Source organism: Martes martes, assembly GCF_963455335.1.
Source record: "Martes martes genome assembly, chromosome: 5".
Taxonomy (NCBI): domain Eukaryota; kingdom Metazoa; phylum Chordata; class Mammalia; order Carnivora; family Mustelidae; genus Martes; species Martes martes.
The window spans coordinates 156,845,586-156,868,769 of NC_137892.1; the positions used below are offsets into that span (position 1 = coordinate 156,845,586).

At 46.3% G+C, this 23,184-nt stretch overlaps 1 protein-coding gene across 2 annotated transcripts in view; it reads left to right on the forward strand.

Annotated features, from left to right (window-relative positions):
- CTNND2 (catenin delta 2) overlaps window positions 1-23,184 on the forward strand; it is a gene marked incomplete at its 5' end in the record, with an annotated part of 906,977 nt that overhangs the window by 506,327 nt on the left and 377,466 nt on the right. For both annotated transcript variants that reach the window (XM_080804204.1, XM_080804205.1), the window contains 2 exons: window positions 159-331; window positions 14,047-14,617. In XM_080804204.1, coding sequence (XP_080660330.1) covers window positions 159-331; window positions 14,047-14,617 — 744 coding nt within the window. The remainder of the gene's footprint in view (window positions 1-158; window positions 332-14,046; window positions 14,618-23,184) is intronic.

Genomic DNA, 23,184 nt, shown 5'->3' on the forward strand with positions numbered 1-23,184 from the left:
GAGTCAAATTATATGGTCATTTTAGTTCTCAGAATTCAAAGCATAGACGGCTGGAATCGTGTGCGTGTGATAATTCTAGGCTACTCTCAATAAATAATACATGTCATTTCTGCTTCACTGAGGCTGTCACTTACTGCTCTAAATGACTTTCAATGCAGGGCCCAGTCTGCTCTCCCAGAGTGCACTTCAGCTCAATTCCAAACCTGAAGGGTCCTTCCAGTATCCGGCCAGCTACCATAGCAACCAGACCCTGGCCCTGAGCGAGACAGCCCCTTCGCAGCTCCCCGCCCGCAGCACGCAAGCCCGAGGTGCGGGCCAGACCTTCAGCCAGGTACGTGTGGGGATGGGGGTGTCCGTGGGCTCCTAGGGAGCAGGTGGGGGAGCTGGGGCTGCTGGGAGCCGGCTGTGGTTCCCTCCTGCCTTTCTTAGGCATGTCCCGGAACTTGGAACTTAGGACAGACGCCTTCAGGGCTATGAGTGAAGGAAATGAATAATAAAATAAGCTGATCGAGTAACACTGAACTGTAGATCTTTTCTCGAGGAGTTTCTGTGAATCGCTCGCGCTGGACCACCGTGTACCCACCGATCTCCGTGAATGTGTGTCTGGTTACGATTGCTGTGTCTCTGCGTGGCATAACTACGACACGCATGATGAGTTTGTGAGGGCACCGGGAACAAAGTTTTTTCTCCTGGAAAAATAAAATAAAATAATAAGCATGACATAATTTGGGGGGCCTCATCGCATCAAGGACCGTGGTATTAATGGCTGATCACGTATGCAGAACTCTTCTGAACATAACTGATGGGGTTTGGAAGTAGTTACCCTTTGCCGAGTGTGATTTTGAGCTGTGCCTGGCATTGTGCCCTTACTCCTGTGGTTTCAGAACACAGATTTATCAGGTGCCGTTGAGATCGGATCTTGGTGAAAAGAAGTAGCGACGAACCCGAATTTTTTTTTTTTCAAGAAAGATGTTAATGTTGTTTGCATGCTAATTTGGGCATGGAGGCTGTATTGGATCGACCCAGCAGAATTAATATATTGATCGGAGGGCTATGTTGTTTTTTCAGCTATTTTAAACTTACTTTAATCTCTGCATTTTTGCTCCTGGGATAAAGAACCCACAACCCTGAAAGTATCCCTTCCAGCTAATGAGCTGCATTTCATACTTTCTGCATTAATGCATGATACCTCTCCCGGGATCCCTTCCCCAGCCTCTCTCCCCGTCCCGGGCTCCTAGAACAACCAGACCCACCCATCTCTGGCACCAGTTTATTGTGACTACGCATCCAAGAATCTTTCCAACTAAACTAAAAGCTCCTTGAGGGCAGGGCTGTTTTGATCCTTTATCAGCAGCCCCTGGTCCTCTCCGTGGCCCCCAAGAAATGCCTTGCAGACAGGTAGGTGGCGAGATGAGCTAGGAATGGCATAGCTCAGTCACCGGGAGACGTTTAGTGTAGGTGACATGGACACAAATGAAGCGTAAACTGAAAGGTCTCAGTGCATTTCAGTTATTAAATTATTGCCTCAGCGAGGTACTAAAAACCTGAGCACCTTCTTCAAGCAACACTCTTGTCCATCCGTGGCGTTCTAACTTTTACCTTCTTGTGATGCCAAGCTATAGGGTGTGTGACTAAAAGGGAGTGGTAAATAATACATTCCACGGAGCAGAATGGCCTGATCCCTTGTTGTGGTCCAGTGTGGACCCTGGCTCAGGGAATGCATCTGTTTGGATGGAGAATGAAGGTGTGGGGGGCTGGAGAGCGATGGTCCCTAAAGTCACTGAGGGCAGGTCACATACACAGAGGCAAACCCCGGATCTCTACTGTTTCCCAGATCCAGGATCACTGTTCTTTAAAAGCACTGGTCCGTTCTACCTCCCTGAAAGAAATGTGAAAAGATATGTGAGGGAATACCCAAAACTGGTTTTTAATTTATTAGAAAAAAAATGGTATGTACAAATATACGTGCACTTATCATAAACACAAAATAGTCTTTATTGCTTCATGACAGAACACTATATGATGTTTGAAATATTGGGTATTATTAGCATAGGAAATACCGTTAGATTTTTTTCAATCTAATTTTATTTTATTAAAAGATGAAATGGAAGTTGTATGATTTCATTCTGTAGGTTTATATTCTTTTTTTTTCTCAAAAGCTCCCATTCTTGAAAGGAAATATTTTTCTTCCCATCTATAGGGACTCTTTGACCGTGATACACTGGTTGTGGTAGAACATACATGATTTTGAATTCTTTGGAAGCACACAAGTGCATGATAGCTCTTCCTTTCTCCTTATATCTGGCTATACTTCTAGGTCCAACAGACCACACTCAGAAATAAATATTTTATATTCAAATTAACCTATGAAAGCTATGATTTGGGCTTTTACCAGTGTCCTAGAACTTCTAAGACATATAAGTAGTAAAACAATAAAGTTCTACTTTGTTTTTTTAATCTTGAACTCACTTATTACTCATGTTTGGCTTTTTCCCCCCCATAAATATCAAAGACTCTGGTAATTTGAGTTGAAAACATTGAATCAAATATTTTAAAAATCTGTATTCCCATAGCTAAACACCATGGAAAATAGAAATGTCAATATAAAATGAAAAATCAGTTACTTTACCAACTCATCTGTGAGCATCTTGTCAGCTCAGTTCATACATAGCTCTGTATGGCTGACTGTTAAAGCAAAGCTTTCTTATACAATGAATAGCTACCATTTACTGAGCATGAAGAAGTAATCTGTTTCACATGCATCCTCTTATTCTCCACGGCAGGGCCATATTAGCTTCTACACCTTAAAGATGGGGGGACTCAGCCTCATCACATGTAGAGACGTTGTCACGTGCCATTTTAAGGCAGCAGAAGTAAAAAGGGGCACAAAATCTTGACTGAGTTGAAGTCTGGTGATTCTGGCCGTGTTTCATAGGTTTCCTTTTACTATTGACCATTTTAATTGAATTCGTCAGCAGCTCAAACCTATTAACAGGTCTATAAATGTGGACAGGCAATATGGCGGTTTATCTCCTTCCGTGTGGTAGGAGCTCTTCTTGGAGCTAATTCCGTCATCCGCTAATTAACACGGGAGTAAAACAGTAGAGGCTCAGAATGACAGGATGGGGCCTCACATTAAAAGTCTGTTTTAAAGTTTAATCAGAAAGTGTAACAAAGTTGTAAAGATATCAAAGCTCTGTATTTGAAGTCATCCGAGTTAATAGTTTGGAGAACGTGAACTGTAAATGTTCACGTTCAAGGTGATAACGTTAAGTTCCAGGCGAAAGGGACTGGCGTGCTCGTTTACTGTGGCAGGTGACGGGATGGAGAAGTCTGAACCTTTAAAGCCGGGGGTTGTTCCAATCCACTCGACGAACAGGATTGAGGCTGTTGGCGAATATCTAAATACTATTTATTTTACGGAGTGGTAGATGTTGGTACTGTGATTTACTGTTAGCTTTCAGTGCTGCTGGATGAAAGGCATGTTTTATTGAATACCCCATAGGCACTGTGACTTCCCAATAACGTCAGAGAAGGGCTGAGCAAGTAAACCAGTATGTTTCTTCTGCTTCTAGCATTGTACCTTGAAAGTAGGGAGGCCACTTCCCATCCTGGTAACATCTCCTTTGTTCAGATCACCTAGGGAACCCCTCTATTCCAGTGGTTTTGCTGAGCACTGTGACACGTTCTTTTCAATATTCGGAGTGGTATGAAAGGTCGTTTCTTCAAGACTGGCTTGATTTTTAGAATATCTTGTAGTTAGAAAGCGCCAAAAGGGCTAGGGAAGTTCAAATTATTGCCACCCGATGCCAGACCAAGTTAATAAGGTCAATAATCAATCAACACAAAAATATTTCTTTTTTTTTTCAGTCTAAAAAATATGTGTAATTCTAAAGTAAAGCAAATGGTTTTCTGTCTGGCTCATAAATCATGTCAGAATGCAATTTCAAAGGAGTATCATGCATGTTGAAAGATTCTAATTTCAATTTAAAAATACTCTAGTTTATTCAACATAATAAGTATTTGTGGAATAATTACCACCAGGGTTTACAGGTGGCCAATTGCCCTATCATATCAGTCCGCAGGTAAAACTATGAGGCATAGAAGGTGCAATAAAGTATTAATTCTTTGCTGTTACCCAAACTAAAATCCTTGAAAGTCATTCTCCTCAGACTCTAGGTTGAGTACATGGGGCTGGGAGACACAGAAGGTAAGACTCTTCCCATCAGACCCCAAAGACTTTCGGGGAAGTAACATGAGACAACTTATGGTTATTCATTCCCCATCCTGTGAGCTCCGTGCCCCAGCCTCAAACAGGCTGTGCAGAGCACCCCTCCTCCTCTCTGTCCTTTCCCCCTTCTCCCTCCAAGTTAACCTTGGCCTTTGTGTGGCTCTTGCGAGGTCCCACAATTAAAGTCGAGCTGCTTTTCCAGATACTTCCGTGTATCTGTGGGTTATTCTTTAATGTATCCAAGATGCTCTGTGTGTTTGTTGCGTGCTGTGAGCTGTCGTGGGTTCAGGATGAAGAAGTCAAGAAAAGGGACGCAGTCCCCACCCTCAAGGAACCCAAATTCTAGCAGCAGCCATGGAAACTCAGAAAACCGACCCCGGGAATAAGTAAATAACATAGCTCGGCAGAAAGCGATGATGTCTTTGAGGAGGAGGTGAGGCAGAACAGGGTAAGGAGGATCCAAGGTGCGGGATGGGGTGTGGCCTGGGGGCTCTAGTCCGGAAGGCAACAGCTGGAAAGACCTGAAGGCAGAGAGAGAACCAGCCGGGTGCGCGGCTGTCCTGGGGACAGTGAATGCAGCGGCTCCCGGGTGAGGTGGCCTGGCATGTTGACAGAACATTTTGCAAGGAGGCCAAGGTGGCTAAAGTTGGGCACAGGAGTTTTCGAAGGGATGGGACACCCCGTGGGTTATCGTGAGGGTCTTGTCTTTTGCTGGAGGAGGTACAGCATGGCCTGACTTGTGGGTTGAAAGCATCATTCTGTTCTAGCGGAGGTAACATCCTAAACCTAGTTGCATCGGGGTTTCTTCCCCTCGGATGGCCTCGCTGTAGGAGCAGAAACCAGACCCAGCCGATCTCCACATGGCAAATAACTGGCCTGGGGTTCCCCAAGTGTTCGTCAGGCTCCTCCAGCCTTTAACGTATTTTCCTGCCGCAGAGGTGGTAGGTAGGGAGCAGATCGGGAAGCCGGCCCTCCTCCAGGCCCTGCCTGCTTCTGCTCACATAACACTTCCTGTGGGTTGTATGAAATGCTGAATACAAGACTTTAGGCATAGAGGAGTCCCTCGAGAAATGCTGGTCCCTCCCCCCGTGCACACATACAGTAGTCTCACCAAGCACGTCTTCCCTCAAAGAAACACAATATGCGAGAGATAAGCAAGGGTGCACCTGTATACAGGGCACTGGCAGGAAACTACAGATTTTAAAATCACTCTCATGTCCTTCAGCAGCGTGGAAGTAAGTGTGTGCACATTTATAATCCTAGAAAATGCTTGCTTGCTACGGGAAATGAAGAATTGTATGATAATTTTGCAAAATAAGACTGGACAACAGTGGAGAACCTAGAAAAGCAGTAAACTTTTTCAGAAGAAACTTTGCCATTTCTTTTTGATCTGGCCTACTTTTTGAATGTGGCATTGGCTTTTATGTCTTAAAGTGCTCATTTAGACTATATCATAATTATAAATATATCATCTGCTCACTGGTGCTCATGGCGGGGCGTTCGTTGAATTTGGATCATCACTTAAGTGGTGCAGTTTTGTGTCAGGTCATTGTGAAGGTCAAGGGGATGGAGAGTTCTGTGGATGGTGGCTTGGTGGACAGAGATCCACCTGGTGCAGAGAAGGAACAAATCTCCAGTAAACACCTATGTATTGGCCGTTGAATGGAAAGGGTCATACAGACATGTGGAGTGACAGCCCTCTGGTTTGCTTAATTATGAGCAAAGTTGTTGTTTGGTAATATTTAGGAGGAATGAAGTCACCAGTGAACTTGGAAAACACAAAATCACAGGAACGTATTTAGTGTAGAATATATACTGTACGAAGCATTCAGAGGAGAGATCATGCCATTTTGTATAGTTTTCTTGGCGTGTTTGTGGGAAATGGGCGGTTCCTTTGTTTTTAAGATAGTTTTCAGATGACCACTATTAGAAGTCCTTTCTGGGGCGCCTGGGTAGCTCAGTGGGTTAAAGCCTCTGCCTTCGGCTCAGGTCATGATCCCAGGGTCCTGGGATAGAGCCCCGCATCAGGCTCTCTGCTCAGCAGGGAGCCTGCTTCCTTTCCTCTCTCTCTGCCTGCCTCTGCCTACTTGTGATCTCTGTCAAATAAATAAATAAATAATCTTAAAAAAAAAAAAAAAGAAAGAAATCCTTTCTCATTACTGTGCTTTAAAATCTTCCCCCTCTACTTTCTGCTTTCAGTATAAATATCTATAATCTGGCTTCAGTAATTGAAACATCTCTCATGGCAGGGAGGGTATGTGTTTGTTGTACTAGAACAGTTCCTCCTCTAAGCAAATATTTGGCTTCTTAAAGCAAATAGTGAATGAACCTCTTGCTGAAATAAAAATTTTTTGTAGTATATTTTTTGCCAAGGCTTATTTGGTTTTTTCAAAAAAGTTGCCACCCAGAAATTCCTCCTTATATATTCTTTAAGATAAATTTATATAAGACATGTCCCTGTTTTTGTCTGTTTGTTTTTTCCATTGGTAGAGGCTTTTTTAGAATGATTTATTTGCAGGGGGAGCTTGTGAGCAGGGGGCGGGCGGGAGGAGCAGAGGGAGAGGAAGAGAGAGAATCTCAAGTGGACTCCCCACTGAGCAGCACCCCCCGCCCCCCGGAGGGCTCAATCCCAGGACCCTGAGATCATGACCTGAGCCGAAATCAAGAGTCAGACACTTAACTGACCGAGGCACCCAGGCGCCCCTCCATTGGTAGAGCCTTTTAATGGCCATATGACATAGTCTTCTGAATATTTATTGATAACGACCCTAATCACACCTTTATTAAAGGGAGGGCAGAGGGTAGGAAAAACCATCCCCCAGGATGTAAAAATCCGAACCACCCGGTTTGTACTAGTGGCTGGGAAACCCTGAGTAAATAGATGCACTGTTACCTCCTGCTCGCTGCAGTGAAGGGCTGATAGGTTTACAAATGCCTCTGCTCCCTCCCACTCTCTCTCTAGTTGTGGGACCCCCGTCGGAAAAGAAAGCAGTGAGAGTGGTCTCCATTTTTATCTCAAAGATTATAGCTCTTATGGCCCTTTTAATTGAGTTGTTCTCTTCTGGGGAAGGAATTCCTTCCAGACTCCTTGGTTTTTCAATTAAGTTTACTTTGCTCTGGGCACTACCTTTCAGTGTTAGTACAAGGTCACTGCCAGGTAAACCCTGCCCTTCTGTCTTCATCCAGCAATGATGACTCCGGGGATAGCCTGAACTGTGAACAGAAGCTGTCTCTTTGTGTTTCATGTTAGTTTTTCCCAAAACCAGTGCTCCTCAGGGAAATTGCTGGACAAGGCTCTTGATTTTATTTGGCTATTTCCAAAATCAAACCTTTCTCATGGTCTGAGGATTTTCTACCTTGGGACTTATTTTAAAGAGTGGCATTCCTTTTAAAGTTAATTTCAAAAGAGAAGATACCAAAACTGGGGGGACAATGATTGTAGTGTTCAAGCAAGTACATTTCACCCCAGAGGGTAAGTTCAAGGACACAAAACGTACCTGGGAATGTAGATCCATTTTAATGGTGTTGCATTATAGGAGCATTTCAGACAATACCTAAATGAGACTGTTTGGCATTTGGAGGCGTGATTTCTCCTCATTTCCAAGTTGTCAGGGTAAAGGACTCTGTCCCCCTGAGTGTGCAGACTCACTCTGGGGAAGTTCTACATGCTCTCAGATGTTTAACCAACAGCACGTAGCCGGTATTTCTAAATCATGTTACCAGCTTGTTCTGGTTTAGAAATGCATTTCTTCAAAGATGTCATCTTAAAACCATGTCCGGCTTTTCACTAGTTAAGAACTATTCAGGCTCCTTAACTCATCGAACAACTATTCTCCAGTCATCGGTTCTGTTTTCTTCGTTGCATTCCCTCAGACAGCTGCCCACCCCCTTGCTCACCCAGTCGATGTCACCTCCCGCGTCGCTGCTCTTCCCCGCCCGGCCGGACTCGCCCTGTTGCCTCTGCCTTCCTTGGAAATGCGCTTTCTGGCTTTGCCTCTCGTGGCATTGTTTTTGCCCAGGACCTCCTTAGCCTCCACAACCAGGAATCTCTGTGCCAGGAATTACGAGGCTCACCAGTCACCCAGCAAAATGAAAACGATGGAGACAGCTGGTGGGGAACACACAGCTGACCCCACGTCATCAGGCTCCCTCGGGGAAGCCTCGGAACAGGGTGTCCCGTTGCCCATTCCTGACAGCGTGGGCCTGGCTGCCCGGCATTCTGGGCAAATATTCCTCCTGACCCAGAGTTGGGGGCCTCGCTGACAATTCCGGGAAACTTGGCAGGTCTAAATGCGTCTTCACGAGGGCTGCCCATAAATCATGGACCTGCTTTATAAAATGTGGTGCTTACCACGGTGACACGGCTTACTCATGATCTGAAGTCAAGGTTCCCGAGACAGCCGGAGCTGTCAAGTCTTTTGTTAACTGGCTGCAGCCCAGCAGGCCTTTGTTGTGTTGTGGTTTTTGTTTGGTTTGGGTTTTTTTGGTTTTTGTGGGTTGGTTTTATTTGTTTGGTTGGTTGTTGTTGTTTTTGCGTTTGTTTTTTGTCACTGACAGGTCTCCAAAGAATGAACATTAAGTTTCTGAGTTTGGGGAATTTTTTTCCCCATGTCACTCCATGCCCATCCCTGGACAGAAGATAAAATGTGAAGCGATGAGGAAGCAACTGTGCTCGTGTCGAGGCCAGTGCCATGTTCTGGTCCAAGACCGCCATATTTTCAGGGGCTCAGACTTCCAGAAAAGAACAATGTCATAATTGTAGGCCTGAAATTATTCTGTACAAATTAGGACAAATCACAGCTGTAGTATGTTCTAGATCTGCCCCAACTAAAACTTATATGTAAAATCTTAGGCAAATGAAATATCTAATTTATAAGAGCTCTGATAAGTTATATGTATTGTTCATGTCTCCTTTTTTTAAAAAGATTTTTATTTATTTGACAGAGACAGACAGTGAGTGGGACACTGAGTGGGACAGACAGGGGGGAATGGGAGAGGGAGAAACATGCTTCCCCCTGAGCAGGGAGCCCAATGTGGGGCTGAATCCCAGGACCCTGGAACTGTAACCTGAGTGGAAGGCAGGCACTTAATGACTGAGACACCCAGGTGCTCCCTTCATGTCTCATTTTTTTAAAATCCCTACATTTTTTTTTTTTTTACTTGAGATATAATATACATAAAGTATCCATTGGAACTAGAATGTTTCTTTTTTCTCTTGGTGAGTTTCCACAATGAGAAGTAAGAAAGAAAGACATTTAGTGTACACCAAAGTCAGCCTATTGGAAACCATTTAATCAAAGTGTTTACTTGACAATGTTCTACTTCCTTGTTAATTTCACATAGGTGAGTGTCCCATTTTGGAGGGGTTAGGAAAAACAAAGTAGCCCTTTGTGTTGGTCTGTTCCAAAGAGCTGAGAATGAAAACACCAACAGAAATTGTCCTTCTCAAAGGACAAGAGTATTAGGAGGCCATCTCCTCCAAGTATGTAGGAATTTTTATATTATTTTAAGGGTCCCATCATAAAAAGATTATTTCAGTTCTTATTGCATTTCCAGATATCCTTAGGGAAGAAGGTATAATAGTAATTAGTTTTTTGTTGTTGTTGTTTTGGGTTTTTTTTAAAGAGAAGTTTTGGAACTCTACCTTTAAAATTAGATTTAAGTTTTACAGTGTTAACATACTTTTAAGGTAGAATTGAGCTTCTATGACAGTAAAGTGGGTGACATTTTATGCGTGTTAAAATGTTTATATTATTTTTAACCCAATGACCTAGGTAGTTAAAAAACCTAGGACTGAGGCATGGATTTTCTATCCTTAACTAGCTAAGAGTTGCTAAGTAAAATTATATAATGGAACAAAACATAACCACAAGAGTGGAAACAAGTTCCCAAAAGACTACTCCTTTTGTCCAACCGATGCGGTAATAACAGAATTCTCTTTGTAACCAAAGAATAGTTCCTAGGCCTTTATGACTCCATCCGAAGGGAGCCTAACACCATAGGTTATTTATTATAAACAGCAAAGGAGCTTATATCATAGTCCAGTAAAAGGTGGCCCACCAGCTACATTTGTCTATTGAAGTTCAAATTAATTAAAATATGTGTTAAAATCCAGTGCCATTTTTAAGTACCCAATAGGGTCCTGTGTCTACTGGCTACCATACCGGGCAGTGCAGATACAAAACACTTCTAACAGGAACAATACCAATCTTAAAGAGCTTGTAAAAAATCTTGTTTCTTATGTTTTAATTTTTTTCATGTAAAAAAATGGCAAAATGTCACCAAGATCCTACAATATTTAAAAGATTTCTGAACTGGCTGCTAGAGCCTGTCAAAATACTGGGTGCGGATTTGGCAGTTCTCAAAACTTCTACAGCGTTGGGGGCTATTAAGGACTCTTTGGAGACAATAATATTTAGCATTTAGCGCTCCTGAGACTAGGTGTTCCAACAGACTGAAAGGGAAATTAAATGTGTGCTAAGGGTGTTCAGCGTTTTCCTAGGACCCACATCATTCTAATGTTTAAATCCTGGAGTTCTACATAACATTGCTTTAATTTATATTATATACACTTTAGTATAGTTTAGTATTTGTATACTAATACAAATACTAATAGATATACTGATAGGTATACTTTAGTATTTGTTGTATTAGAAATCATGAAACTTGGCAATGGCATCTTTAATGTCACATGGGGTTATCATGAATGGTACATTTCCAAGACAAAACACAAAGTATTCGTCCCGTTATAAGCAGGGGACTCTCCTTAGAGCCTCTGGGGTTCTCTCTCCTCCTTCTGCTCCTGTGGGAAAGGTTTAGAGAAACTTCCTATCGTAGGCTTTTCTGCTACTTGTCAGCTGGGTTTTGCACAGCAGAATGTAGCTCAGGCCCCAGGAGAGCTTCAGGAAAAAAACGAAGGAAGAAGGTCCCTATCACTGCTCTGGTGACGGTTCTCCGTCACCCACATCCGACTCCCTGGGGAGGTTGTTAGAAACTCAGGCTCTTGGGCTCGCTCCAGACCCCTGCATCAGAGCTAGAGCTTCTAGATCGGGGGCTTTAAACTAGCAACCACCTTCAGAATTGTTTTGTTTTGTTTTGTTTTAAAGATTTTATTTATTTATTTGATAGAGATCACAGGTAGGCAGAGAGGCAGGAAGAGAGAGAGAGAGAGAGAAGGAAGCAGGCCCCCCCGCTGAGCAGAGAGCCCAATGCGGGACTCGATCCCAGGACCCTGAGATCATGACCTGAGCTGAAGGCAGAGGCTTAACCCACTGAGCCACCCAGGCACCTGACCTTCAGAATTGTTAAAACAGCTCCTGGGCCCCTGTCCCAGAGCCTCCGATTCAGTTAGGGTGGCCTGGTGCTGACTGCGGACAGGGACCGCACTCGGAAAACCAGAGCTCTGGAGAGAACTTGTTCGCCTATGTGGTTGCACATGGAAATCCCCTGCAGAGCTTCCTAAAAGCCTGCTGCTGAGTCCCACCTCCAGAGAGTGTGTGAATGGCTAGGGTATAGCCTGGATACTGAGATTTTTTTTAAAAAACTCCCCACTGATGATAATACACGGTCAGGTTCGAGAAGCCCGGCCTGTGCATTTCTTGCTCAGACATTCTACTGGGACGGAAGCAGCATTGGAAGTAAACAGCTCCCCTCTGACTCCGGCAGATGCCAGAAGATATCTCAGGGCCCGGGAGGAGCTCACGGGTTCTATCAAGCTTCTGCACCCATACTATCCTCACATAAACCCAGCCCCATTGCCAGACTTGGGACCGGCCTTATTAACTATTCCTTTATTCTGCAAGTATCCGTGGTACCTCTACCATGAACCAGGCCTTACTGTAGTGTCTGGAGACTCCTTAGTGAACAAAGCTTGGCATTCCCATTTTACTTTCACTCCTAATGTTAAATTCAAACTAATTGCTTCAGTGGTGTTCAAGGGAAACTAGAGCTGGACTGTAAAGTGGTGAACACAGATTTTATTCAGGGAAAAAAAAAATTCCCTAGTAGAAGAAAAGAGACCTCGGTAGTGAACTAGGCTGTATCCTTACTTCAACAAGGAAAAGTGGGATTTGTGACCACGGCGCAGGGTGGAGTCAATGGGGAGAAAATTGCTAAGAGGAAACATCTGGGCAGGGGGCTCTGATTACATCTATGTCACAGGATTCTTGCTGAGAAGGCACCTGATGGTTGGGGCGGGTGGAGGGGGCACGAGGAACCAGGTGGGACCTGCAGGGTGATCCCCCAGGGGAGCACAGGAGCCTCTGGGTAAACTGACTCAGCGAGATTCTTGCTAAAATCAGGTAACTCAGAGATGAGCACAGAAACTCCCCAAACCAGGGGCTCATGGAGTAGAGAATTCAAAGGAGCATGACTAGAGAAAATCTTTGTCAGTGCACTTATATAAAATATACACAAATAGGTAGAATACACATGTCACATATAATGCATACACACACACACAGTCTTTTGACAAACACTGCATCTCCTCTTATCCCACTGCCCTTAATAAAGGATTTTTATTTTACTCGACTAAGTCCCTTGGATCTTCCCATGAACCAGACATCCAGATAACATTTGGAATGCCCTGTGTGTGCTGATGGCGGTGCCCAGGCTGTTCATTTGCCAATGGTCATTCCACAACGGGTGGAGAGGCAGCACTGAAACTTTTAATGGACGGCATCTGTTGAGTCTCTCTCCCCCTTCCCGCCACCTTACCCACGGCCCCCTTCCCACTCCGTTCCCACCCCTAATTTTGAAACCTTCCTTCCCAGTTTCTCTCTCTCAGCGCCCAGTCCTACCCGCTTTTCACACCAGCCTGATCTCAAAAACCTTTCTGCTCCTCCGGGAAAGCCTGGAAGATCCCAGACCTCCTGCCCAGGAGTGGCTGACAATGCAGTGTTTTCATTCGGATGCAAATTTGTCTCTGGACAAGATTCAAGGAAAGTGCTTTCCCCTCCAGCCTTCTCTCCAGTCCACCCCAGCCCTTCTTGTCTTTTGTGTTCTTGTAAATAAATGAGAGGCAACTGGCTTTCAATTTGAAGACACAGCTGCAGGGGGCTCTTAAAAGCCAGCTAGAGAGAGAGAGAGAGAGATGCCGAAAGATTTGTTGCCCACCGTTAAAATCTAGAAAAGGGAAGCTTTTTTCGTCTTTTATTTGCAATTGCTCTGATTCCTCTAGAAATGCTTTATTTTTTTTTTTAATAATTTAAGACCAAGGGTATTTATTTTGACTTGGTATTTTTCCCTCCTTTTAACCTTTCTGGTCCAAAAAGAAGAATCACCACGACAATAGCAACAGAATAAACTCTGAGAAGTAGGTTATTCATGATGTTCTCCAGATAAGTATGCAACTTAGCCCATTTTGGAGGTAGACACTCTATCCAGTGACACGACCGTGGGGGTGGGGGCGGGGATTTAGTGCCTCGAAGTCTCATCACTACGAACGGATCCTGATTGCCTTCAAGCCGATCCCCATGGCCCTAGAGGTGGCCTTTTAAAACCTTGAGGTGCCTAATGCGATGCCTCTGCTATTCCAGAAACGCCTTAGCTGTGCAAACAGAACACTGTCCCGCTCCCAGACGTGATTCCCGCCCCGCTGTCGGCCGGCCCGGGCCGGCCAGGGGTCCCTCCAGAAGGTCGCGGGGCCGCCTGCGTCCCGGTCCCGCGCGCGGTGCCGCCGAGCGCCCGAGGTGCGCCCCCCCCCCGGCCGGGGGGCCGGGCCGCGCGGGGAAAGGTTGCGGGGGGCGGGGGGAGGAGGCGGGGGGCTTTGCTTCCCGCTGGCTAAGCGCGCGTGTCCTCTCCTCTCCCGCGCACAGGGCACCACGAGCCGCGCGGCGCACCTGGCGGGGCCCGAGCCCGCGCCGCCGCCGCCGCCGCCGCCGCGGGAGCCGTTCGCGCCCAGCCTGGGCAGCGCCTTCCACCTGCCCGACGCGCCGCCCGCCGCCGCCGCCGCCGCCGCCGCGCTCTACTACTCCAGCTCCACGCTGCCCGCGCCGCCGCGCGGGGGCTCCCCGCTGGCCGCGCCGCAGGGCGGCTCGCCCACCAAGCTGCAGCGCGGCGGCTCGGCCCCCGAGGGCGCCGCCTACGCCGCGCCGCGCGGCTCCTCGCCCAAGCAGTCGCCCAGCCGCCTGGCCAAGTCCTACAGCACCAGCTCGCCCATCAACATCGTCGTGTCCTCGGCCGGCCTGTCCCCGATCCGCGTGACCTCGCCCCCCACCGTGCAGTCCACCATCTCCTCCTCGCCCATCCACCAGCTGAGCTCCACCATCGGCACGTACGCCACCCTGTCGCCCACCAAGCGCCTGGTCCACGCGTCCGAGCAGTACAGCAAGCACTCGCAGGAGCTGTATGCCACGGCCACCCTCCAGAGGCCGGGCAGCCTGGCAGGTAACCGGCTCGCCGGGCACTTTCCGCGGCTTCGCCCGCCGGGGCGGAGGGAGGAGGCGGGAGGGGACGCGACCCGGGCGCTCCGTAGGGGAGCGTGCGGGACAGAGCGGACGGCGGGCCTCGAGCCGCTCTCGAGCTGGGCGTGTCTGCGGGCCGGGGCGCCGCATCCGCAGGACGTGGGGAGAGCCAGGGCGTCCCTAGGCTACGTTAGCGTCTGGACTAAATTATGCCCGGTACTTCTTTGGGAAGTCGCGCAGTCTCAAACTAAGGGCTCTCCACCTCTCAGTCTCTCTCTCTCTCTCTCTCTCTCTCTCTCTCTCTCTCTCGTCCCAATCCGAAGTCTAAGACATCCATAAAATTAAGTCAAGTTTAACAAAGACCCACGCAGACCTGTTGATGATACCCAAAAGAAGAGCAAAGCAAATAAACATTGCAGAATCTCTGTGATCACCTATAGTTACCCACATGCCATTGTAAAAAAATGGGAGTTTTCCCAAAGCAGCCATTCAATTTACATAGATTTGCAGAGTAGTGAAAAGTAACCAACGATTAATTGCCTTGAATTGGTACTACTTTGTTATGGCTCTAATTTCTTCAAAAAAAACTTTTAATATTATGTCTAAATTTAGTTACTGGGAGAAGCAAAGGACTCCCCCATACCCGTTGCATTTACATAGTTTCCAACAAGGGGGGAAAGTAACCATACGGAAGTCCTTGAACTTGTTACCTGCCTACTATAGGCAGGAAGGGGTTGGGCTGAACTGCCTTTGTGATAAGAAACCTGCTTTTCTCTGCCAGTTGGGAAGAGGTGACATTTCTGTGGTCCTTATGCCCATCAAACACCAGGCTGAGCTGGGGATTCTCTGCTGGTATCACCATCTGCTCGGCTCAAGCAAGCCACTGTGATTGAAAGACTAATGTTTTGTCTCCTAAAGCACCTGACAACGAACCCAGATTTATTGTTGATTTTTTTTTCCTCATTTGAAAGTATTTGGTAATTGTGTCACTCTAGTAACAGATGCTGTGCTCATATGTTTCCTTTCTTGACATAAATAGATGACTGAAGATAAATAGGATTTAAAAAAAAAAAAAAAAAGAACTTGTTGCATACAAGAGGCAGGTGTCCAAAGGCTGCTGTAATTCAGCACAGTAATTGCCAGTGTGGCCCGGCCTGTTGTAACAGGATGCAGGCTGGAATTCCACTGCTGCCAAATTAAGCTAGCTGTGTTTTACTGAAATGGAAATATTCTCTCTCAGACTCTTATTTAAGAGAGTTTTGGAGGTAGGTGATCATTAATGCCAACCCAGCGACTGTACCAAAGTTAAGAACTGGGGGTTAGCAGTCTGGATGGCAGAGGTGGCTAGGAGACACGCAGGGAAACTTTGTGTATGCAAGTTTGGAAGCACTGTTTCATACACTCTTAAATAAGTTACTAGATCAGGCAAGGAGTGGGGAGCCAACCACAGAGCTTGTAGGGGACTGAAACCGCCCTCCTTGCCCTTCTCAGTGGCCACAGCGGGCAGATCCCGAGTCCCAGAGGGCCCTGTGGCTTGCCAACAGCCACTTCATTTCCTGTGCAAACCTGGGGAAAGGAACCAAGAGTTTAGCTTCCAGCTCTTTCTCCTGCTGATTATATGTCCTAACCACGTGCTTGCTCCACTCAGTAGTCTTTGTGAAAATACGGAGTATGGGTTTGTTGGAGAGTTTGGGGAGTGTGAATGGGGCAGAAGGAAAGCCTCTCTGCTCTTTCCATCACTGAATTTAGGAAGAGGTTTTAAAAGTAAATATGTGGTGAAAATCGCTTATCCTCTGTAAAATCTTGAATGAATGTTTCTGAGAGTTTGATGTCGGGGGTGTGTGTGTTTGGGGACAGGGAGGTGCTGGCCAGAGGAGCACTTCCCCGAGCTCCCCACAGTTCCTTGTGCCTTCTCTTGTCTCTGCACTTTCAGGTGTTCCTCAGATTTTCTTTTTTTTTTTTTTTAATTTTATCCATTCACTTGACAGACAGAGATCACACGTAGACAGAGAGGCAGGCAGAGAGAGGGGGAAGCAGGGTCCCCGCGGAGCAGAGACCCCGATGCGGGGCTCGATCCCAGGACCCCAGGATCACGACCTGAGCCCAGGGCAGAGGCTTTAACCCACTGAGCCACCCAGGTGCCTGTTCCTCAGATTTTCTGACCATATTTCATCATGCTACCTGGTAGGAAAAAAAAAAAAAAATCAAGGTGCCATGGAGGATTCTTAATTTTAGAGCTACAATGAACACTTTAATGTTTGAGTTATTTGTTCCAAATGCTTGCTTTTAAATATGCATTTAAAGGTTTTTCTCATGCAAATTGCTGCTGATGGTTTTTGAGTTTAAAATTACTCTATAACTCCGCATAAATTCTTGAGTGGCAGAAGACCCTATTGCCCCTTTAGAAATTAGAAAACGATGGCCCAGGAAAGGTATGGGGACAGACTCTAACATTTGCAAGAAATCAGGAATAGTGGAGCTTGGGGACCCCACCCCTAATCTTCGTGCCTGATACCATTCCAGGCATTGGAAAGGTTGGGGCCACCTGGTTTGCTAATCGAAAGCACAATTGAAGTCACGGCGGAAAAATAGCTTTTGGGTGTTCGGGGTTGTGATTTTGAAGATTGGTCACTGATAACTACGAAGTACAAATATGGGCTAGAAAGTGACTTTCACTATTGAATGAGTTCGTTCATTTAATAATAATTCAGCACCTCTTGCGTTCCGGCACTGATGTAGACCCTGGGGATACAGCAGTGACCAATACCAACCCAACTGCTTGGCCTCATTTCAAATGGAGAAGACAGAAAGTCAGCAAGATAAGTAGTTTTGGTAGAGCGGCCAGGGAAGGCTGTAATTAGAAGGTGACTTTTGAGTCCGTCCTGAAGGAAGCGAGGGAGCTGACCATATTAATGCCTGGGGAACAGCATGCCAAACAGAAGGACTAGCAAGTTCGAAGGCTGGTGAAGGCAGATAATGTTGATATGTTTGCAGAACAGCAAAGAGTCCGGTGGGGATGGATCAGAGAGGAGGCAAAGAGCGACATGAGTTCCGCCAACCGGGCCGCCGGGTGGGCGTGAGAGGGAGAGCCTCGGAAGTCTTGTTGAGGACTTGAGGTGGCCGGCTGTGCCAAGTCCGTGGGGAGCCATTGAGGACCTGAGCAGTGGAGTGACACGGGCTGACTTCATTTCTACCAGCGTCTCTCAGGCTGCTGTGTGGAGAATCCATTGTAAGGGATCAAGAGCAGAAGCCGGATTACCAGTAGGGGTTATGGCAGTAAATGTAAGCAGGAGAGGATTATGACTTGGGTCAGGATGGTACCCAAGGAGGTTATAAAAAGTAGTATTCGGCCTCATATATATGGTAGAGCTGACCAGACTGTCTCACAGGCTAGACTGTCTCACAGACCCAACACCCAGAGCAGAGTCCCTGTGGGCTGAGGTGGGGCCCACTACAGAGGATCTAGTTGGATTAGAGGCAGTGCTAGTAAGTATGAAGATCTTGGTTTTGAACATGGGCTGTCTGTCCAACAGACTCAAAATACACGTGAACTTAGACAATTGGATTCGTAGGTCAGAGTTCAGGGGAGAAGCCCAGTCTGGAGACTGAAACGAGGGAGCCATAAGCAGGTGGGTGGTATTGAAGACCATGAAGCTACAGGAGATCACCTCGGGAGAAAGTGTAGAGAGAAGAGGTCCATGGACCAAACTGATTGGCCCCCACGGATACAAAGGTCTGGGAGTTGAGAAGGAGGCAGCAAAAGTAAGAGAGAACCTCAAGTGTAGGTCAGTGTCGTTTCCGAGAAGCCAAGAGAAGAGTGTCTCAGGGCAGAAGATCAGGATACTATGTTGAGTGCAATTAAGAAGTCAAGGCCAGGGGCACCTGGGTGGCTCAGTGGGTTAAAGCCTCTGCCTTCGGCTCAGGTCGTGATCCCAGGGTCCTGGGATCGAGCCCCGCATCGGGCTCTCTGCTCGGCAGGGTGCCTCCTCCCCACCCTCCCACCCCCCCCCACCGCCTGCCTCTCTGCCTACTTGTGATCTCTCTCTGTCAAATAAATAAATAAAAGCTTTAAAAAAAAAAAAAAGTCAAGGCAAAGGAAGACTGTTCAGTGACTTGTGGAAGAGTTTCAGTGAAGGATGCTGGGGGAGTCCTCCCGAAGGCGGGGGGATGGGGAGTGGGGATGGGGGATGGGGCGGGGCTGGTCCACGAAACAGGGGGAAGAGGAAAACTGGAGACTAAAAAAATGTACATACTCTTTCCAAGCAGTTTTTATTGCTTAGCTACAATCGTCTCCAGAGATTCAAAGTTCTGTCTGAGGATTTCAAACCATCAGTTGTAGGAGCACTTGGTAAAGAACATTCCCCGCCATTTCCCACTAGATCTTCTCAGTGGCCAAACTTTATAAAGTGTGGGCAGAAATCTGGGAGTTCCAGCTCTTAGAAAACACCAAACTCAGATTAATCCTAGCAAAGTGTGATTTCTCAGCTGTTAGGTCATCAGGATGTGAAGACGTCTTAGAACGTTTTCTTCCTACCTCCTCCTCTTCCTCTATGGTATGTCTTTTCATCATACAATGGTGCCCGAGTGGAAACCCCGCTCTGCCTTGTCCAGGGTGTGCATAACACACCTTCTTGAAGTTGTTCTCCCATCTGGGGGATCATAGTAGTATCTATTTGTCTAGTTTAGATATAAATAAGGTAACATGTAAAAGGTACTAGCACATTACTGGCCTCAGTAAAAGTCAATTCGTTTCATTTAATAATACCGCCATACTAACTTGGATGTGTACGGAAGAAGTCATCCATTTTTACTTCAGACACGAAGGAGATCTTTTGAGTCTGAAAACGTATCCGTGTCTGTGTTGGACAAACAGAGATGGGTGAGAGATCATCTTTGCCCTCAAGAGACCTGGTTTCAGAACAGATACATGAATGGACAGTCTTACCCCCCATGCTGGGATCCGGTAGATGTGGGCTCTGGGGGAACATCCTGCAGGGACATCTTACCGTGGTGTCAGATGTGGGCCGTGGACGCCTCCTTGATGTGGTAGCTCCAGAGCTGAGTGGTGTAGACGGAATGAGTGCGGAATGGTAGCTGGAACCAAGTCCAAGAGTAGAGAAGGTGGGGAGGGAGGGGTGGGGAGGGAGATGGGTAGAGAGTGCCGGCAGATCAGGGTTTCCTGTGCCAGAAATGGATGGCAGAGGTCATGGGGGAGAGGGTGCAGGGTTGCGGGGGTGAGAGTAGAGAGTAGAGGAGATGAGTAGAGTAGTAAAAGGCGTGTAATTTCGTCCCTCCCTCAGACAGCTGACATGATTCTGTTGTACATTAAAAATCCCATTCCAAGGACTGAGTGGAGGGTAGATTTACAAGAAGCAGGCAGGGAAACACTTGGGAAGCCATTGGAATCGCCCATCCCTGCTCCTGGGTCTAGTTGTAGAAACTCCTCCTGCCCCCCACCCCCCCACCCCTCCACACACACCTGTTTTGCAATGTAGCTGTTCAACAATCATGACTTATAACTGGTAGAGGAAGCAAGCTAAATAAATGGCATAACTAGTTCTTACATTTCTCCCTTGATAGGTTGCTTAATTTTTTTTCTTTTTGAGAGTTTAAGAGTTAAATTTATTCCTTTTGTGCGTGATGAATAGAAGTATGTTTTTAAAAACCCCCTACTGCTGTATAAGGCCTTCGCTACATGCCAGGCATTGTGTCGGACACTTTGCAAACTTTATCTCATGTGGTTTCCAACAACTTAAGGAGGAAGGTGTGATTTTTGCCGCATCCTACAGATTTGGAAACTGAGGGTTTTCCATGCGAAATTCCTTTCCTGGAGTTACTTGGCTTCGAAGTGAGGGGGATGTGATTGGAACCTAGATCACTTTGAGTCCAGCTTCTCTAAACTCTTAAATCTTCATGATACAGGGGTAGAGGCAGTATATTTTTTTGTTATCAAAGAGAAACACCAAGAATATTGAAATACAGTGCCAGTTTTTTAACTTATTTAAGTAACTAGCGATTTTGAAGAAAGCAAAAAATATCTCAACAATGTGTCAATATCCTGTTCGATATGACTTTACCAGTACCTGTTTTTTTTGTTCTCTTTTGTAAAGGAAACAGCATGAGCCTTTCATTTTCTGCTTTAGAGTAAAATTAATCCTATTAGAGGAGAAATCTGAGTTATAAGTACATATTAAAGTTAAGTCAAACCTCAGACGCTTATTTTCAGGCAAAAAATGAAATGAATTAAAGGCAAATTTTTAACCGATGATTACAGTCAAAATTGGCTTCATAGGGACAAGAGTTTGGTCAAGGCATGTCCATCTCTGACCTCTGCCAAGTGGACTTAAACTGAGTATTTAGAGTATCACATACTAGATAGAGATCCCAAATGCCACATATTTGGTGATTTCCACTCCATTCTTCGGCTTGTTAATGATGCCGGGTGCACCTGTTGTAAGAAAGGGAGAAGCCCCACCCAGTTCCATGTAAAAGCTTTGCAGGCTCCGCTGTCAGGTTTCAGAGGAAACTGGAATTCTACCCAAATAATGAGCAAGTTTGTTTAACACACAGCCCTGGGGGCGTGGGCCGAGTGCAACACAGTGTCTGGCTGCCACTGCTGATTTCAGTCGCATTTCCCGGAGGTGATCTTTCCCTGCCCGCGGACACACACTCCGTCAGTTTTCGTGAACTTTCTGCTCACCTTTAAGTAAAACAAAAATTTCCAGTTTAGATTTACTAATTTGAATGTGACCAGCCTGTGATATAAGTCAACACTTTAATCTTCTTTCAAGGGCGGCAAAGGCTAATTTTCAACCAGCACTTCTGGGGGGGGGGGGGGGTTGGAACTAGACCTCCCTGGGGTCTCCTCTCCAGCCTCAGAAGTTCCAGGGCATTCCCTGCTGGCCATGCCCCTCAGGCCCAGCTTCTTCCTCAGAAGTTCTGTCTCTCCAAGCTCAGTCCCAGTCCGGGCTGTGTTCTAGACGGGCACGTAATACACTCTCTCTCCTGCCTCCCAGCGACCTCCCTTGCCTCCGCCAACAAAGTGATTGTCCCGCCCGCTGTTTGGCCTTTAGAGTTCTGGAACCTGTTTTTACAAGCAGGGAACTCACACCCCAGTGGTCTCGTGGAAGCCCATTGTCTCCACGCTTTCCCTCGGAGAGCGCGGAGACGAAAATGTCTTCAGCAAACATCCTCTGTGCTTGTGGACCCCTGCCTCCGTCTTCCTAGAGCCCAGGATGGACAGAAATGGTGATCAGACATTCTTCATAAAGTCACTCTTGTTTTGGCGTCTGATTTCTGTCCTATGTCCACGCCAAACTGGCAGCAAGGGAGACTGTCATTTTAGCATCCCATTATAATAAGTTAGTGGCTGGACCTGGAACTAAGTGTTTGGGATGCTGGGTGGCCCAGAAGGCCTACCTCATGTCTTTTTTGTCGATCCACAGAAACTAAAACCTTCCCTTCCCTTCCTACCACATGGCAGCCTTGCTAGTTAGAGTGGGGCAAACAGGTCTTTTCTGTACCTTTGTAGGAAAGTGACCACTTTATGTAGAATTCTACCAAAGCCTTTCCAGTATCACTGACACTTATATGACTTTGATCATGCTTTAATTTAACTAGGAAAATATAAAAAATGAGACTGTGTCTTGGACAGTGGTTCAAGATGGCACACTCTGTCCATGCGTTGGGCTCCCCTCTGTCCAGACCCTCAGGAAAAAAAAAAAAAAGTACAAAATTACAACGGATAAGCCCTAAGAGAGACAAAAACACAGAGGCCAGCAGGCCATAAATTTTCTAGAAAGCAAAGTAGATAGGAGTGATGAGCAATTAAAACATAGAATTTTCTCCCAAGAATCAGCTCTGTCATCATGGCAGTCTTCAGTGAGTTCTTAGGCTCAGTTGTCAGAGTTGAGCTGGGGTCTGGGGGGAGACATGGGGCTAAAGATGGAGAGATTCACTGGAAGTCGGTGCTTGGCCTAACTTTAAGTCAGCTTCTTCCTCCCACTCACATACCCTCTCTGCTACCAAGATGGCGACCCTGTGGCCAGTGCTTACTCCAAGGGGAAGAGCAGGCGTGGTCTCCTGAAGAAACTGGACAAACTGAGAAAGTTAGACTCTAGCTTGGCTGCGGGTGGCCGAGACGAAGTTTGTATTACACAGGCACGTGGGCGGTATGCTGGAACAAGCCTGGGCTGCCCTTCACCCTCTCATGCTCAAGGAAGGATGCCAACCCATCTGCCCCACCCTCCCCGTCATAAATTCTAACTCCGGGTTATTTAGTGGGGAATACTTCCATTTATGTTGGAGTAGGAGAAACAACGGCCTGGTTTTTCTTTCTCAAATATGATAAATGAGTAGGGATTACTGAGGAGTTGGGGAGAATTAGTGACATGAAAAAAAAATAGGAAAATGAACCATCTCTCAGAAGAAACACATAATTTACAGAATAAAAGAGATTAAAGGAAACAAGGAAAAACGTTAGAATCGGTACTGAGAAGGATTTAAGAAGATTTTGTGTTTGTTAAATAAGAACTGGCTGATACATGAGAG